Consider the following 20,209-nt stretch of genomic DNA (forward strand, 5'->3'; position numbering starts at 1 on the left):
ATTTGTTTTTACAAGCTTTTATTAGGGTTCCGAACCCAAAGGGTAAAAACGGGACCCTATTACTAATACTCCACTGGCCGTCTGTCCGTCTGTCTGTCTGTCACCAGGTTATGCCAAGTGTGCCAGCATAGACTAGGAATCCTCTAGACTGAGTTTAGAGCAATTATTTCATGCAATCCAAAAACTTCTTTGTTTTCAGTTTCTACAACAAAAACTATCTGACCACCCATATACAACGTAAGCACGGCAGAAAGGGGCAGAAGTACGTGTGCGATCTGTGCGGGTTGGTGACTACGAACAAGCCTAGCATAGTCATGCACATTAAATATGGACACGACGCCGATAAGCTTAAGGTACTGGCACAGAATAAATAATAGTACTAGGTACAGAATAGGTACTCACTCTCTAACAAAACGCGTCTGTTACGATCAGGACAGATATGGCCCCTAGGTGGCGACAGCGCCACGCGCGGCTTATGGCTTTCCCCAATATTGGGATGGAACGGATGTACTTTTAGCTACCTGTAGCAAAGCGACGAAATCGCGGAGTGAGCCACGGCTGTTACTGGCATAGAGAAATATAGTAAGACAAGAGTGCTCACTCCATACATCAGTATTGGTACCAAAAATATTAGTATTTTCATAGTCGACATATAGCATCGAGTAGCGGTATTATCAATATGACCAATATAGTTTAATAATGTATTTTTTTTTCCAGGAGATAATATGCAACATTTGTCAGAAGACATTCAAGAGCGATTTCAACTTGAAACTACATTACTGGAGAGCACACAAAATGGAGTATATGATTCCACGCAAATTCAAAAGGTAAGTAATACCATAGAGAACTATAAGTAAGGAAAGTGTGCTAACGCCATACATTTTGCCTCCTCTACACGATGGGCCAGCGCCGGCCACTCCAAGGGACGCAGCCATGCGTTAGAGGGAGCAAGTGATATTGCTATCTCATTCTGCCGCATGGCTGCGTCCCTTGGAGTGGCCGGTGCTGGCCCATCGTGTAGAGGAGCCATCAGTTTTCTTGCCAAAACGTGGGTTATTTTCGTAGTCGACATCTAGCGACAAGTAGCGAATTTATCAGTTCTGCCAGTTGACTCGTATTGTCATGTTATTAAAGGTTAGATTTGACAAATCTGCGCGCGATCAAAAGTGACACGAACTATAAAACCATTACACTCCTTTATTGTGAAGTTGGCATAAGAATTTAGGTTACAGTGAATCACTTGAACCGTCAAGACGTGTATAGGGTGCATTGGGGTAAATGCGAAGGCGGGATAATTCCGAAACTGGCAAATATCTACTAAACTAGAAACACTTTCTACTGTAGCAACAGTACGCAAGATGCCATGTAAGCGTTGCAGCGCCGTAAGTGTTGCTAAAGTATGAACTGTTTCTAGTTTAGTAGATATTTGCCAGTTTCGGAATTACTCTGCCTTCGCATTTACCCCAATGCACCCTACCTGTTGTCGAACCTACCTCCGATCCCCTCATGGCGACCCTGCCAGGATGATTGAAAACTTGAAAACTATGTTTGACGACCGGTCTGGCCTAGTGGGTAGTGACACTGCCTATGAAGTCGATGGTCCCGGGTTCAAATCCTAGTAAGTGCATTAATTTGTGTGATGAACACAGATATTTGCTCCTGAGTCATGGCTGTTTTCTATGTATTTAAGTATTATAAATATGTATGTATTATATATATCGTTGTCTAAGTACCCACAACACAAGGCTTATCGAGCTTACTGTGGGACTTAGTTTGTGTAATAATGTTCTATAATATTTATTTATTTATTTATCGAACCTACCTCCGATCCCCACATGGCGACCCTGCCAGGATGATTGAAAACTTGAAAATTATGTTTATTCCAGAAAATGTAAGAAAAAGAATGTATCTACAGTACAGGTGAAAGAGGAACCAATAGACAATGATTACGAGGGTGGAAACTATTTCACAGTCACCCCCAAAATGGAGCCCTTAGACGGTAAGTTTTATGCTATCACAAACCCACTTTGACAGTGGGGAGACACTCCTGATTTCGGGCTAACTCGGCTCCGTTCGGCTCAGCATTGCTCCAAGCAATTATTAGGGTTGACACAACTTGACGTCCCTTTGCGCGCACGACCACGGATAAGATAATGAATATTGACAACCCTGAATAGCCGACAGGGATAGTCAGATTCTGATTTTTTTATTTATTAATTTTAATTTCCATCAACAACAACGGGGCCACTTTTGGGGGGTAAATGAGAAAGTTATTTAATTTTAAAATACATAGTTTAGAAGTTATTTAAGAAAGTAGCCAAATAATTACCACCCCCCCCCCCCATTTATCTCCGAAACTATTGGGTCTAAAATTTTGAAAAAAATACACAATATAGTTATTTACCAATAGATGACAGGAAAGCCTATTAGAAATGTGCAGTCAAGCGTGAGTCGGACTTAATTACTTAGTTTTGGATCCAACCTTTACCGGTTTATACATTTTTAAAAATTGGAACCCCACCCCTGGAACGCGAGTCCGACTCGCACTTGACCGGTTTTTTTCTTATTACGAGTATCTTAGTTTATAGCCTTATTTAGCTCACTGTAAATTGTTCTAAGATATTTAGCTGTCTAAACAATTTGCAGAGAAACCATTAGATGAATTGTCGGATATGGCTGAACCGGATATCCGGATTGAACTTGAAGATATTCCCAACGATGTGTTTGAAGAGTTCATTACTCCCGTACAGAAGGGACCGGAAGAGAGGAGGCCGAAATGTAAGTACTATTTATTTAAATACTATTTTAGACCCCCCCCCCCTCTTGGTTATATTTCGTCGGGTGACAAGCAAAAGTCACTAAGTACTATCAAAAAATTAAAGTAACAATGCACTTTATTACACTTGTAACACGGTTTATTGTCCAATAATTTCAATGGTGTTAGTTAGTGACTTTTGCTTGTCATCCGACGGTTTGGTGATTTTAACGCAACCCACACCCACAAGATCACCTGATGATAAAATTATGATGTTTTTAGGGTTCCGTACCCAAAGGGTAAAACGGGACCCTATTACTAAGACTTCGCTGTCCGTCCGTCTGTCCGTCTGTCTGTCACCAGGCTGTATCTCATGAACCGTGATAGCTAGACAGTTAAAATTTTCACAGATGATGTATTTCTGTTGCCGCTATAACAACAAATACTAAAAACAGAATAAAATAAAGATTTAAGTGGGACTCCCATACAGCAAACGTGATTTTTAAGCAACGTCGGGTGTGGTCAGTACTTGGATGGGTGACCGTTTTCTTTTTGCATTTTTTTCCGTTTTTTTTGCTTTATGGTACGGAACCCTTCGTGCGCGAGTCCGACTCGCACTTGCCCGGTTTTTTATTGGTTAAATACGCGTATAAAATAGAGCGGATTATTTGATCTAAGTAAGTAAGTAAGTAAGTAAGTAAGTAAATATTCTTTATTGCACCAATAACCATACATTTTACATACATGTAAAATTACAAAGAAATCTTAGTGTTACAATAGAACCCGGTAACAACAGGCGGTCTTATTTAATTAAAATTTTGAGTAATATTGTTGTTTTTGTCTTTCCCGCTTTGAAAAAAAATTACACGTGATATTATCTCTGACCCCCCCCCCCCATCGTGATCATTCGTGATATTTTTAGGGTTCCGTACCCAAAGGGTAAAACGGGACCCTATTACTAACTACTCCGTCCGACCGTCCGTCTGACACCAGGCTGTATCTCAAGAACCGTGATAGCTAGACAGTTGAAATTTTCACAGATGATGTATTTCTGTTGCCGCTATAACAATAAATAGGGGTCATCCATTTATTACGTCACACGAATTTCTAGGTTTTTTGACCCCCCCCCCCCCCTCCTTGTCACACTTGGTCACATTTGGCAAACCCCTCCCCCCTAGTGTGACGTCACATTTTTTCTACGAAATCGCCAAATCGAATTAAGTAAGTACCTAAGTATTATTAATATTTTATCAAAATATTATTGACGATATAAATATTAGTAATTTTATAACCCAAAACTGCTTAGGAAAGAAAATTAAACGATTAAAAACTATTTTCGTTTTAAAAACTTGTTATTTAAATGTACAGCGAATAAAATAATTTAAATAAATTTTCGGTTACTGATGAAGTTAAAGTGACGTCACAAAGTTTGTGTCTCCCCCCTCCCCCAATATGTCACATTTTCTTGACCCCCTCCCTCCCCCTAAACGTGTGATGTAATTAATGGATGACCCTAAAAAGTACGGAACCCTCGGTGCGCGAGACCGACTCGCACTTGTCCGGTTTTTCTTACCCCCACTCCCCCTCTAACTCGAAACGATCACGTGATATCTGGACGACCCCATAGAGAAATGTAGTAAGCATAGTGCTCACTCCATACATCAGTTTTGGTACCACAACGACTATTATTTTCGCAGTCGACTTCTAGCATCGAGTAGCGGAATTATCAGTACCGTTAAATGATACTAGATGTCTCTCGTGTGGCGACTCGCGAAAATTGTATTGAACAACAATTTACAACTAATATTATAAGTAGACGTAGATGAAAATAGAGTTCCGGCACAGAATAAATAATAGTACTAAGTACAGAAGACTCACTCTCTAACAAAACGCGTCTGTTACGATCAGCACAGATGTGGCCGCTAGGTGGGGACAGCGCCACGCGCGGCTTATGGCAAACCCCAAAATTGGGGCCGAATGGATGTACTTTTAGCTACCTGTAGCAAAGCGACGAAATCGCGGAGTGAGACACGCCTGGTTCCGGTTAATCCGGTTATAATATTCGCTGAATATTGTTGAGCATGAAGGGGCCCACTGATTAACAGTCCGCCGGACGGTATCGGCCTGTCAGTTAGAAAAAAAATTTGACAGTTCCGAACAACTGACAGGCCGATACCGTCCGGCGGACTGTTAATCAGTGGGCCCCTTTAGAGTTTTCGGTTGGTGCGATAGTGTGTAGCTTTCAAATAGAGCTCGACGGCTAATCCTATTGTCTCTTGTTAAGTAAAACCGCTCGTGCCACGTGCCACAACCACCTGCATAAAAATACGTACTGAGTGCCGGCGAGTCGAACGCTACAGAACCAGTCTAAAATGCGTCATCGAGATGCGTAACAAAGGCGCGTTATCGGAGAGCGCACCTACACTGGTTTTTTGAGCGTTGTACTAGCCCGCGCTCAGGTGCCAAATAGAATAATTAAGACCCTTTTTTGTAAGTAGGTGAGTAGCACGTGCGGTTTTACTTAACAATAGACAAGAGGATTGCCGTCGAGCTCTATTTGAAAGCTACACACTATACATGTATAGGTATTGTCAAGTAGCAGTACGTATAATTCTGCCGCTCGATGCTAGAGCTAGATGTTGACTACGAAAGTAATGGTAGTTGTGGTAAGAAAACTGATGTATGGAGTTACCACTCTCTCTTGACTTATATTTCTCTATGATTTAAACCAGCGGTCGGCAACAAGCGGCCCGCGAACCTGTCACTTGCGGCCGCGAGCCCCCCTGGCTATTTTGTATATAATATTGTCAAACAACAATGTCTAATAAAGTCGCACATATTAACAAAAGTGCGGCCCGCGTCAACTTCCTTAACTACTTTGTGGCCCTTGGATGCTAAAAGGTTGCCGACCGCTGATTTAAACCGCCAAATCACCTCAATACCAATTAAATTATTTTAATTAAATACTTATAATTATCATAATTTTAGACACTGAACATGTTTCCGTCGACAAAAGATTAGAGAAGCGAGTTAGGAAAAGAATAGACGTCCTAATGGAGGAAAGAAAGAAAAAGGCAGAAGAGAGAGTTAAGGAGATACGCAAGAAGTATGAAGAAAGAGCGAGAAAGATGGCCAGCAGAACACTGGAGCGAACGAGAAGGAAATACAACAGGCTGATACGGAATGCCATCAAAAACTCGGCGAAGAAAGGTAATAGTTATTTGTACAACAAGAGATCAAAGTTTTATATTTCTTCGAGTGCTTATTTTGAGTCCCGTGCAAGCGAAAGATTCTATAATAGATTCACGAGCGTAGCGAGTGAATCAAATTTAGAATCTTGAGCGTAGTAAGGGATTCAAAAGCGCACGAGATGTAAATAACTTTGATCTCGTGTAGTACACAAAATTTTTCACCCTAAGCAGTGAGAACATACCTAGAGGGACAGAGATAATAGAACCCAAGTATATCGAACTTGTATTAGACCCCGCATGTTGAAATGACATTTGACTATAAAGGTCACTTGAATGACATTTTGTCTCACTCAGTGAGCAAAATCGCACTTTGCTCACTCAGTGAGCAAAATCGCACTTTGCTCACTGTTTTAAAGAAGCAAAGTACCCTTGTTCGAGCTGCTGAGGTGAAAAATTAGTTACCTATTTGTTTTACAAGGGGGCAAAGTTGTTGTTTAACCTCCCGTGCTAATATTGATACCTGAGCAAGCGAAAGATACCAAAATTGAAAATTGGAATCTTGAGGTTCGAAAAATAGCATCTTGGGTTTTGCGAGGGTTTCAAGGCACGAGGGTTGAACAAAGCTTGCCACCGAGTGAAACACAACATTTTTCATAACACCAACAAAATGAAAATATCTACTAAATGTAAAATATCAAACAAAATCAGTATGTGTTTAGTGTTTGTTTGATGATAATACCTGTATCGAATTATGTATGTACTTATGAGTCACAGATACTCGAAATAAATGAATTTTAATTTTTAATTAATTTAATTAAAGCGAATCGATTCAAATGATTGTTATTAAATAATGATCAAAATCATCATTTAAAAGTCAATTCTACCAGCAAACATAAGAAAACAACTCAAAATTTGCATTTGATAACTTTGCCTCACATGTGGATAAAATTATGGACATATCGCTAAAGAGCTATCTCTTTCAGACAACGTATTATTATTATTTAAACGTGTCTTCTTCCTCGCGTTATCCCGGCATTTCGCCACGGCTCATGAGAGCCTGGGGTCCGCTTGACAACTAATCCCATGATTTGACGTAGGCACTAGTTTTTACGAAAGTGACTGCCATCTGACCTTCCAACCCAGAGGGTAAACTAGGCCTTATTGGGATTAGTCCAGTTTCCTCACGATGTTTTCCTTCACCGAAAAGCGACTGGTAAATATCAAATGTTATTTCGTACATAAGTTCCGAAAAACTCATTGGTACGAGCCGGGGTTTGAACCCGCGACCTCCAGATTGCAAGACAAGGACGTACTAACGTTAGACGTGTATTTAAAAATCTACAAATATTAAATTCACCGACAACGCTATTTACTCGTAGTATATTTATATTTTATCGTTATAAATATGTATATCTCTTGCTCAATTTTGTGTTATGTCATTTTCAGATAAAATTAAAATAAAACACGGCGCTATTTCTGCACAAGAGCAACATTCGGATTCTCTGTTAGAAGCAAACTTCTTCATAAAACAGACCATAGACAACACAGATCGTATTGTAGATGAACCAGTCAGAGACAATATAGAAGAGCGAAGTAGAAATATAAACGAAATTGAAATAATAGAAAATAACTATTTATTAGATGAAGAAGGAGATAGCAACGAAAACGGAATAAGAATAAGTAACGAAGTACGGATAGATGACATTAAGGAAAATGAAATAGATTATAACGAAAATGAAAAAGACATTGAAGAAAATGGTGTAGACAATATTGAAGAGCAGTCTAGAAAAATAGATGAAAATGAAACTAGTATAGAAGACGGAATAGAAAAAGATATGAGGAGGAAATCGGGAAGAAAAAGGAAAATGAATTTCAAGTATATCGATCAAAATGAATCAAGTACAGGAGACAAACGAGAAAAAGAAGATAAGGGAAGTAAATCGGACCAAAATAGGAAAGTTAAATTCAATACACACCAGTGTTATGTGTGTTTTAAGGTAACTTCTATTGTGAGTTTGTATACTATTGTCTTAAAATTGCATTATCCTCTAGCCGCCCATACGTCAAACCTTGCCAAGCAAAATGTAGTTTTATTTTGTCAACACAAAGTTCAAATTAGACTAGAACAGGAGACCTTTTTATAGGTTTCTGGGCGGCTAGAGGATATACATATACCAGCAAGCATCGACGACCAGTCTGGCCTAGTGGGTAGTGACCCTGTGAAGCCGATGATCCCGGGTTCGAATCCCGGTAAGGGCATTCATGTGTGTGATGAACACAAATATTTGTTCCTAAGTCATGGGTGTTTTCTATGTATATAAGTATGTGGGATCCTATCTCATCGCATAATAATTGATTGTCATAATATAATGTTACGCATAAATCTCTTTTCGCATATTTTTTCTCCAGCTAAAACAGAAAATATTTTGTATAGGTTGTGTAGAATAGGGTAGGTTAGGTTAGGTTTGTGTTATAATTTTTTAGAAATGTTAATATTTCCAGCACAATAACAATTATGCGAAATGAGTTCTATGCGTAACATTACATTAGGACAATCAATTGTTATGCGACCCAATATGGACCCTAAGTATGTGTTTATCCATATACGTATATACACATATCGTCGCCTAGCTATTTTATATTTCATTATGATTTTATATCGTTATCTTAAGGTAGTGGTAAAGTTACAGTTTGGTACCAATGAATTAAATAATTCCTAATGTACTGCGGTGGCATCATGGTTAAAAATGGAACCATGATGCCACCGCAGTGCATTAGGAATTATTTAATTCATTAGTACCAAACTGTCGCATCGCCTGTCATTATGCCTGTCACTTTCGCACTTACTTGTTAGAACGTGACAGGCACAGTGACAGGTGATAGAAACGCGACCGTGCTACAAAATTTTGTTTTTACAGTTGTACCAGACCAAAGAGGAGCTTATAGACCACTGCAAAGAACACTTCGACAATCAGTGCGAGATGCAAACCCTGAAGAAATGTCCACTCTGCGACTACTCCACCAACCTCAGCATCACCAGACACCTAAAACTCAAACACAAACTGAAAATCAAAGTACCATACGGATCCTTCAAAGACAATAAACAGAACAACGGCACGAAATACTATTATGAAGTCAACGATGAAAGAATAAAGAAATTAGAAATAATACCAAGTATAAAGAGACTTAATAAAAGAGAGAGTTGCAAGATCGATAAGAGAAATAAAGAGAAGATGAATAAAGAAGTATTGAAGAGTAAGCTTGTAAAGAAAGGTAAGGAATGGATAGTTATGAAAGAGAAAATAAAGATAAATTTCAAAGATTGCTTGCTACCTAAGTTTGATAAACTTGATGTTATAAATGTTAAAGGTAGCTATGCGGATAGATTGAAACAGCTTTATAAACTAGCAAAGAAAAATGGTAATAAAATGGTTTTCCCATGCGATTCTTGTGATAAAGTTTGTCAAACGCTGGCCGCTTTGAAATTACACAGTAGGAGGCATGAGGAAAATCCGAAACCGTTTAAGAAAAAGGTTTGGAAACATAAACTTGAAGGGAAGCGTGTTGATAAGAAAAAAGCAAAGGTAGTCACAAATTTAGATAATCGTACAGCGCAACCAAAACCGGTGGTGAACAAACATAAATGTGATAAAGAACTTATCGAGTTTTACGAACAAAATATAAAAGGCGGCGATGTGGAATTTTGGCAGTTTTTAAAAATATACAACAAAATGGAACGAGAAAATATCAATGATTTTGAGGATTTGCAAAAAAGCAGCCATTTTGGGTTGCACTGTAATGAGCCGGTGGAAAATATTAATGATTGCAATGAACCCAAAGATTCCTTGAATAGTGATTTAACAAAAGATAATAGTAATAATATTAGGAACAGAACTGTCAAAAAGACAGTCAAGAATACTGTAAGAAACGCATACACAAGAGTAGTAAGACTAAGCAAACGTGAAGCGATGAAAAGGGATGAAGCTAGAAGAAGATTGAGAGAGAAAATATATTGTAATAGCTAAAATAGCAGATAAATTATTAGGAGTTAATATATCTAATAACAGATTCCAGGTTAGTAGAGTCAGACCAAGAAAAGTCTGCAGCGGATTTGATAGCCCACGCAGTGCATTATTTTAAACGTCAAACTTCTATGAAATTATGAGGTATAAATAACACTTGCACTGTGTGGGCTGTCAAATCCGCTGCAGACTTCTATTGGTCCGACTCTAGTCCAAATGTTGGACAAATTGTCCACAACTGTTTACCTAATATCGAAGATAATTTGAAATAGAGGCGGATTGTCAAAGCAAAGAGAATAGATAGTATAGAGGGCTATTGCTATAGTAAATTTTGTAGCCACGGTACATTTACTGCCATCTATCGACACACGATTAAAACTTAAAATAAAATTGAAAATGTATAGATTAATCAAAATAATGTATACGGATAAATGATTTTTATTTTTTATTGTTCCATACTGACCCATGTTCTTTCACTGATGTGTTAAAATTGTTAAATACCAAACGGTGTCGTCAACGCCATCTAGCCGAGTATAGGCCAAAGGTGTGTGCGCCATCTATTCGAGAATGACTTTCTTGATTTCCGAGGCACGTTTTTTTCTTAGACTTTATTTATCTTATACGGAGTTACATATGTCTTTGGTCAAAGTAAATTATGTAGCAACAGTAATTTTACTACCATCTTTCGACAGAAGAAAAAAACTGTTAGAACACCATTCGACTGATCCTTATTCTTTCACTGATATATGTCAACTTGTTAAATATTAATGCCATTTACTCGACTATAGGCCAAAGGTATGGTTCCATGTTTTCGAGCGATGGCGCCACAACCTTCAGCCTATGCTCGAGTAGATGGCGTTAATAATATTTAAAAAGTTAACACATATCAGTTAAAGAATAAGGATCAAAGTCAAATGGCGTTCAAACAGTGTTCATCTTCTGTCGAAAGATGGCAGTAAATGTACTGTAGCTACATAATTTGCCATGACAGTAACTCTCTACTTTAAATCCTCTTTGGTACGCGCTTGGAAATGCGGCAACTGTAATTTTCTCTCTATAGATTAATCTGTATAGGAAATTTTTATTTCCTAAGCTTAAGCTTAAGCTTAGGTTTAAGCTTTTGCTTAAGAGTATTTCTGTCCAATTTTTTTGTACAACATGCATTGTGTCTCACTCTCACTAAGCAAAACTTGAGACGCAAATACACATTGGACAGATGGAATACCATCCTTATATAGAAAATATTAATTCTTTGAGTTGTCGAAAATCCTTTCTAACACTTTCGCAGGTGTATGGCTTTTCACCTGTGTGTTCTCTTTTATGTGACTGTTAACTACTCAATTAAGAAAATGTTTTTTACAAAGTTCGCAGTAATCCGATTTTACGGGTTATGGTTATGACTAGTTGCCGGATTACTGAGTGCCGGATTGGTGAGCGTCGTAATACCGAGCGCCTACCGTGGTTCGTAGTTTTTCTTCTGTCTGTTTGACATGTAGTTTACTAGAATAAGTTGTTATTTTTCAAATAAATATTGTTTATCAACTTAAAAATTGTTTTATTGTAAATCATTTTATATAGTCCGTCTATAGTTCGTTTTGGTTTTGCATTAGAAAACAACTACGGGATCTTGATACTCTTTAACCGATTCGGTGCTGATGACACGCCTGCCGTGTCATCAATGTTTTTTGCGTGTGACACGGGAGGAGTGTCATCATATTCTATGGCGCATGGCATGGCTACCGTGTCATGAAATGATTGTTCCGCGCCACAGACAATATTTTTCGAAAATGGAACACGTAACGAATCGGTTGTCACGCTTTTAAAAAAATCAGTAATTATTACTTATGAAAGCAAAATAATGTAAATAATCGGATTTGGACAGACCAAAGTGAGGAAGGGTCGTAATAAGTCACATTTTCATAGAAATTTGACATTAATGATCTTTAGGCCTCATAAGTACGCGCTTTCTCAACGCGGTTGCTATTGTGATTTTATTGTCTTTTTTAGGGTTCCGTACCCAAAGGGTAAAAGCTGGACTCTATTACTAAGACTCCGCTGTCCGTCTGTCTGTCACCAGGCTGTGTCTCATGAACCGTGATAACTAGACAGTTGAAATATTCACAGATGATGTATTTCTGTAGCCGCTATAACAACAAATACTAACAACAAAACAAAATAAATATTTAAGTGGGGCTCCCATACATCTAACGTGATTTGTGGTTTTGTGCGTAATGGTACGGAACCCTTGGTGCGCGAGTCCGACTCGCACTTGGCCGGTTTTTAGTTCGTGGCTGTAGCAGTTTTTTTTCGACATTAAATGACTAATTATTTATTTAGAACTAGCTTTTGTCCGCGACTTCGTCTACATGGAGTACCTAAGTAATTTGGATAACTTATTTTTGATCCAATCTGCTTTTTATCGATTCCCCATACAAACTTCCACCTCCCTTTTCACCCTCTTAAAGGGTGATTTTTGTGATAAAAACTACCCTGTGTCCTTCCTCGGGACTCAAACTATCTCCATACCAAATTTCAACTAAGTCGGTTCAGCTGTTTAAGCGTGAAGAGGTAACAGACAGACACACTTTCGCATTTATAATTTTATATTTATAATAGAGTTAAGCCACGAAAACTCTGCAGCGATTTTGATAGCCCTCGAAGTGTTGTTATTTATACGTCATAATTTCGTAGAAGTTTGAAGTACTTTAAAATAAGTAAGTAATAAATCGACTGCGTGGGCTATCAAATCCGCTGCAGACTTTTATTGGTCTGACTCTATAAGTATGGATATAATAAGGGAATAATAAATGAAACATGCATTCCGAATATATATTTATACCCACAAGTCATGGTTAACCTAGCCACCACAGGGTGCATAGGGTTACCAGTAATTAGCCACCATAGGGTTACCAGTAATAACCAATATCCCACCCATATTCTACAGGCCACCAATTCGTAGTGGTCTTAGTGTACTTTACTGTCCTAATAGTACCCCTGTGGAGCTCTCTCTGGCGAATTCGCTTCTCGTCGATCACTTTCTTCATTCTCTGTTTCAACCGGGCCTGTCTGATATCCTCCAACTCTTTCGTGTAGTAGAAACCGGAGGTATTGTAGTAAGATGGAGCTTTGTTGTGGAAACCTTGTGTTATGTTCCTTCGCGCCATTTGACCTGGGAAAGAAATGGACATTATCATCATCTCAGCCATAAGACGTCCACTGCTGAACAGAGGCCTCCCCCTTTTTTGGGGGGTGAATGCCATAATCGCCATGCTTGGCAGGCGGGTTGGCGATCGCAGTCGAGTACACCGAATTTGAGGGACGCTGCTGCCCGTCCACTGGTGGTCTTGGACGTGGTTTAAGGACATACCCGGGTCCTGGACGTAGTTTAAGGACATACCCGGGTCCAATGGACATTATAGCACAGAATAAATAATAGTACTAGGTACAGAAGACTCACTCTCTAATAAAACGCGTCTGTTACGATCAGCACAGACATGGCCGCTAGGTGGCGACAGCGGCACGCGCGGCTTATTGGCTTTCCCCAAAATTGGTGTGGAACGGATGTACCTACATTTAGCTACCTGTAGCAAAGCGACGAAATCGCGGAGTGAGCCACGGCTGATTATAGTTCGTTTTTTTTGCATTAGAAAGAAGGTAAGCGATCTTGACATGTCTATTAACACAGAATTAATAATAGTACTACCGTACAGAAAGGAAACTTCCTACAAAACCGAAGTTTGACAGCGGTTCAGGGTCGAATCATGCTATCCCTTTCTAATATATGGCACTATCCCTTTCGGCTATTTAGGGTTGTCAAAATTCAAGTGAGTATCTTATCTGTGGTCGTGCACGCCAAAGGATGTCAAGTGGTGCAAACCCTAATAATTGCTCGGAGCAATGCTGAGCCGAGCGGAGCCGAGTTTGGCCGAAGTCAGGAGTTTCGCACCCCTGCTATCAATTGAAAAACGCTGTTTAAGTCAGCATACTTATGAAAGCAGAAGGTCATAAATGATCATAATAGATTCATATTTGTTACATATTTGCCGTGGCTTATTTTTAAAACGGGGTTTGCAATTAAAAGATACTTTTCCTAATGCTAAAAAAACGAAACAAAAACGTTTCACTGAGTTGAAAAGGTTGAGATGGCAATTTTTATTCCCAGTAGTTACCACTGGTAAAAGGTGGGATTATTTTTGCCCAGAAGAGAAGTTACCACTAAAATTTTGTTAAATTTCGATACTAATAATAATAATAATAAATTTTTGGTAAAAAATTCATTTTTGGTACAAGCTTTTATCGCTGACTGTACTTTTCTTACGACAGACAACTAATACTCATCGAGACAATTCTAAAAACCCCTAACACAATTAGGTTGCGTTGTTTCATCACAGTTCCTATGGCCACCTCCTGTCTCCATCATCAGATCAGTTCGACAGTACCATATTATTGTATTGTCATCAGAACTAAGTACATACAGCTGCCAATTTTCATGACGCTACGATCCTTGGAAGATGGTTAAATTAGTTACCTTAGATTCCATTACCTACATAGTTACATACAGGTCGACCTATGCCAATCGCTAACCTTTCGTAGTGATCGAAACGCAACTGTCAGCCTCCATTCGCACGACAGCATTTTCAACGCGCGTTAAAAAAGCGCTTAAATCTGTCCGCACTCTTAGAAATTCGATTTAACGACCAAGGCTTAACGTCGAAAATCCAACAACGCTTGATAAAAAACGCCACCGCTGTCGTGTGAATAGATACATGGTTATCCATTTGTGTCATTCAAACGCTTTATTAACGCGCGTTGAAAAAGCTGCCGTGCGAATGGGGGCTCACTGTCACACTAAGCCACCATTCACACGACAACTTTTCCAACGCGCGTTAAAAAAGCGCTTGAATCTGTCCCCACTATAAATTTGATTAAAGTCGAAAATCCAACAAAAATCCAACAACGCTTGATAAAAAGCGCCACCGCTGTCGTGTGAATACATACATGGTTATCCATTTGCGTACCACGTACCGTACCTACTTGTATCGGTCTCTAACTTGGCATCAACTTCATGCATCATATGCGTCAGATGGTACGCTTTGATGTAGGCATTTTGGACGCACATCATGTACTGCATCCGGTCGGTACCACGTATACCTACCTGTATTATCGGTGTATAACTTGGCATCAATTTCATGCACCATATGCGTCAGATGGAACGTTTTGATGTAGGCGTTTTGGACGTAAAGCATGTACTGGATCCGGTCGGTACCACGTATACCTACCTGTATTATCGGTGTCGAACTTGGCATCAATTTCATGTATCATATGCGTCAGGTGGAACGTTTTGATGTAGGCGTTTTGGACGTAAAGCATGTACTGGATCCGGTCGGTACCACGTATACCTACCTGTATTATCGGTGTCGAACTTGGCATCAATTTCATGCACCATATGCGTCAGATGGAACGTTTTGATGTAGGCGTTTTGGACGTAAAGCATGTACTGGATCCGGTCGGTACCACGTATACCTACCTGTATTATCGGTGTCGAACTTGGCATCAATTTCATGCACCATATGCGTCAGATGGAACGTTTTGATGTAGGCGTTTTGGACGTAAAGCATGTACTGGATCCGGTCGGTACCACGTATACCTACCTGTATTATCGGTGTCGAACTTGGCATCAATTTCATGCACCATATGCGTCAGATGGAACGTTTTGATGTAGGCGTTTTGGACGTAAAGCATGTACTGGATCCGGTCGGTACCACGTATACCTACCTGTATTATCGGTGTCGAACTTGGCATCAATTTCATGCACCATATGCGTCAGATGGAACGTTTTGATGTAGGCGTTTTGGACGTAAAGCATGTACTGGATCCGGTCGGTACCACGTATACCTACCTGTATTATCGGTGTCGAATTTGGCATCAATTTCATGCATCGTATGCGTCAGATGGAACGTTTTGATGTAGGCGTTTTGGACGTAAAGCATGTACTGGATCCGGTCGGTACCACGTATACCTACCTGTATTATCGGTGTCGTACTTGGCATCAATTTCATGCATCATATGCGTCAGATGGAACGTTTTGATGTAGGCGTTTTGGACGTAAAGCATGTACTGGATCCGGTCGGTACCACGTATACCTACCTGTATTATCGGTGTCGTACTTGGCATTAATTTCATGCATCATATGCGTCAGATGGTACGTTTTTAAGTACGCATTTTGGACGTACAGCATGTACCGGAGCCGCTCGGCTTCCCTATAGCGCGTCTTTATCATCTGCTTATGGGTAAACGTTAGGGCTTTCCTGTAACTATAAAAGCGTATATTCTAAGAGCTATAGTTCGTTTTTCTTAGCATTAGAAAGAACTTGCAAGAAGGTAAGCGATCTTGACATGTCTTTTAATAGAAAAATGTGTTTTAAAAATTAAAAACTATTATTTATGAAAGTTGAAGAATATAAATGATCGTATTAGATTCATAATTGTGACATATTTGCCGTAACTTACAGGCCTATTCGGATTTCGATATAATCACAAGATCTAGAGATCAACTAAATCTACATTAGATATCTACTAGATATGACTTGGATATCTAAGTCATAACACTCATAACTTGTCAAAATCGTTCAAGAGGACCTCCAGAATCGCGGAAACGTCAAATTTGACATATCTATCTTACATATCTTTTAAATTATCCATATGGTAACTTGTTGAAGTCTAGTAGAAATCTAATTCATTTTCCGAATCGAGCCATTATTTTTAAAATGTATTTTTCAATTAAAAGACACATCAAGATTTACCTTATTTCTAATGCTAAAAAAACGAACTATAGCTACGGAAATAGTTTGCAATTTATAGAGTAACGACATCTCTCTAGTTAGTGTACCATACTATCATTACGTAGAGGTACAATAATATAGAGATGACACGGGGGAGGGGCCAAACGACCGAACGAGATGCACTTATGGAAATTTCAGTAGGAGTAGCAGAGAAAGCGGTATTATTGCTTGTCCTTGTCACAGTCTCACTTTTTGTTTGTTCCCCACCAAAATTTTTGTATGGTGGTTTTTGGTGGTGTGGGCAACAAATAACCCGACCGAATTACGTAGATCGTTTTTGGTATGTTGTCAGGAATGTTAAAACGTGTAGAATTTTTTAAATAATATTGTCGCTTTGCGTATGTTTTGTCCCTCACGGAGGCACGCGTATAGCTCGTCTATGTAATACTAGGTCTATGTACCATTATTAATTAATCCGGGCGCCTGGCAGCTGTTCAGCGGTGGTGACAGTGGTTGGGCAGCAATTTATAGAGGGGACCGAAAACGGGACCTTATAGTCATAAGGTATTAAGCTTGTAAAAAAGCGTTCTGAATAAGTGGTTAAAAGACACATAAAAGAGAACACACTGGTGAAAAGTCTTACACCTGCGAAAGTGTTAGAAAGGATTTTCGATGTCGTCTCAAAAGTGCCACCCGTACTTACGCCTCGTCTTAATCCCCCCCCCCATGAGCCAAAGAGAATGGATAGTATGTCATAATGTCATCAAAATCAATGCAGGCTTATCTTCGTCTAACTCGACCATACTATAGACCGACCGCTTAAACGATCCTCCCTTTCTAACTTAAGGCACACCCCTTTCGGCTATTTAGGGTTGTCAAAATTCAAGTAATTATCTTATCTGTGGCCGTGCACGCAAAGGGATGTCAAGTTGTGTCAACACTAATAATTGGTCGGAGCAATGCTCAGCCGAACGGAGCCGAGTTTGCCCGAAGGGAGGAGTCTCCCCACTACTTACGTTTCCACAATATCGCCCATGATGTACCCCATCTCAAACGCTCTCAACTGATCGGGGTTCTTTTCCTCTAATTTCTTTTTTATTGGCAGAATTTCTCTCCACCTGTAATACAGTATTTCAAATTAAAAAACAACGGGTTGCACTCCGGGAGTGCCGACAGACATAGGCGTACGCACGGTGGGGCAAGGTGGGGCAGTTGCCCCACCCTGGTCTCTGACCATAAACTAAGAATTTCTGTTTCAACCGTACCCTGTTACAACATACCCAGCCTCCCCTACTTCTGCCCCACCCCTTAAAAAATGCTGCGTACGCCCATGCAGACAGAAGTGAAAAGTCAACGACAGCGACATTGTAACTCAAAATATTAACAGCGCCATCTAGTGCAAAATGTCTGCAGCACTATGTATCATCACTGTGAGTACTAGTTATATTAATACCAGTTTGAGGCAAACTCACTAGATGGCATTTAATTAAAAAAAAAACAGTGTGTCACATGGACGAGGCGGATCTGCGCGAACTTCGAGTCAACAATTGGCGAGAGGTCGCACAGGACCGAGAAAAGTGGCGCTGTCTTGTGTCGGAGGCCAAGTCTCATTCTGGGTCGCTGAGCCAACAGAGTAAGCAATAATTTCGTTTAGTAATATCACTGTAGGTATATAATATCTTGTATGTAAAATAGTATTTGTTTTACAAGGGGGCAAAGTTGTTCTTTAACCGCTCGTGCTAATATTAATACCCGAGCAAGCGAAAGATTCCAAAATTAAAAAATTGAATCTTGAGCGTTGGGAGGGTTTCAAAGCACGAGGGTTAAACAGACTTTGCCCCCGAGTGAAACACAAAATTTCACACCAACCCGAAGCCATTAAAGGTAAAATATCAAACAAAATCAATCCAAATGAATGCTAATTAAATATTTATCGTTCAAAATCATCATTTAAAAGTTAATTCTACCAGCAAACATATAAGAAAGCAACTTAAAATTTGCTAAGGCCCGCGGTAAGCTCAAGAAGGCTTGTGTTGCGGGTACTCAGACAACGATATATATGTAATATATAAATGATTAAATACATAGAAAACAACCATGACTCAGGAACAAATATCTGTATCATCATACAAATAAATGCTGCGAAAGTGGCTACTAACCTTGTCTTTGTATGACGTCGAGGAGTTTTTTAAATTACCGTATACATAGGTAACATAGCGTATAACTTATTAATTTAATAACTCATCGTTGTATGAACATTTACTTACATTTACATGTAACTGTACTATACAAGGTGTAACATGAGGAAACCGAATAATTTTAACCACGCATTTCTGAGGTCAAAAGAAGTAAAAAATGTAATATGAGTTTAGGTCAATTTCGCCCAAAATTTTTTTTTTGTTTTGTTTTTTTTTTTTCAATTTTTGAATGTATTTGTACATAAAAAAATAAATGTTATTGGTAAACTTGTTACTTAAAATAGATTTTTACATTTTTTTTCGTAAAACCTTCTTTTTGCAAAGTGTTACTTGTCACTTTTTGACATCTATCAATAAGGATATTTAGACTACGTCCCATAGCAGCAGCATTACCATCGAAAAGGCCTTTTACATTATGTAACAACAAAAACTTGTTTATTTTTAAATTAATTATTTAATATTATCTCTGAAACAAAGCGTTTTTTTTTAAAGTTTATAGGACATTTTTGTCTCTAAATATGATCAGGAATACTATGTTAAAATTATTCGGTTTACTCATATTACACCGTGTATGTAAAGATACACTGCGACATTGTAATTGTACCTGCCTAGACATTTTGACCTGTAACTTTGGTGTTATTAATAAATATTTGTATTTGTAATGCCCTTACCAGGATTCGAACCCGGGACCATCGGCTTCGTAGGCAGCGTCACTACCCACTAGGCCAGACCGGTCGTCAGAGAAATATTGTGAAAGGGATAAGATATTTTGATATTTTATTCTACCGGTAACGGATTTGTATAAAGGATGACTCACGTTAGACCGGGCCGTGTCCGGGCCGGGCCTTTAGGCGGATTGTTTTCTATGGAAAGGGGTCATCCATTAATTACGTCACACGAATTTCTAGGTTTTTTGACCCCTCCCCCTTCCTGGTCACACTTGGTTACATTTGGCAAACCCTTCCCCCCTAGTGTGACGTCACATTTTTTCTACGAAATCGCCAAATCGAATTTAATTAAGTAAGTACCTGAGTATTATTAATATTTTATCAAAATACTTTTGACGACTGCTTAGAAAAGAAAATTAAACGAATAAAAACGATTATCGTTTTAAAAAATTGTTATTTAAATGTACAGCGAATAAAATGATTTAAATCAATTTTCGGTTACTGATGAAGTTAAAGTGACGTCATAAAGTTTGTGTCTCCCCCCTCCCCCATGTCACAATATGTCACATTTTCTTGACCCCCTCCCTACCCCT

The 20,209-nt window shown here is 39.1% G+C and overlaps 1 protein-coding gene and 1 long non-coding RNA gene across 2 annotated transcripts in view; one reads left to right on the forward strand and one right to left on the reverse strand.

Moving 5' to 3' along the window:
- Positions 1–11,456, forward strand: part of LOC134677387 (uncharacterized) — a 34,717-nt gene extending 23,261 nt beyond the window's left edge. The window contains exons 10-16 of the mRNA XM_063535833.1: positions 200–353; positions 718–827; positions 1,887–1,999; positions 2,647–2,778; positions 5,744–5,965; positions 7,393–7,943; positions 8,865–11,456. Of these exons, the coding sequence (XP_063391903.1) occupies positions 200–353; positions 718–827; positions 1,887–1,999; positions 2,647–2,778; positions 5,744–5,965; positions 7,393–7,943; positions 8,865–9,971 (2,389 nt within the window). The 3' untranslated portion in view covers positions 9,972–11,456. The remainder of the gene's footprint in view (positions 1–199; positions 354–717; positions 828–1,886; positions 2,000–2,646; positions 2,779–5,743; positions 5,966–7,392; positions 7,944–8,864) is intronic.
- LOC134677510 (uncharacterized) overlaps positions 7,032–20,209 on the reverse strand; it is a 28,614-nt gene continuing 15,436 nt past the window's right edge. Inside the window, exon 2 of the long non-coding RNA XR_010100037.1 lies at positions 7,032–7,233. This is a non-coding gene — a long non-coding RNA (uncharacterized LOC134677510). The remainder of the gene's footprint in view (positions 7,234–20,209) is intronic.

Source organism: Cydia fagiglandana, chromosome 26 (genome assembly GCF_963556715.1).
Source record: "Cydia fagiglandana chromosome 26, ilCydFagi1.1, whole genome shotgun sequence".
In the NCBI taxonomy this organism is placed as follows: domain Eukaryota; kingdom Metazoa; phylum Arthropoda; class Insecta; order Lepidoptera; family Tortricidae; genus Cydia; species Cydia fagiglandana.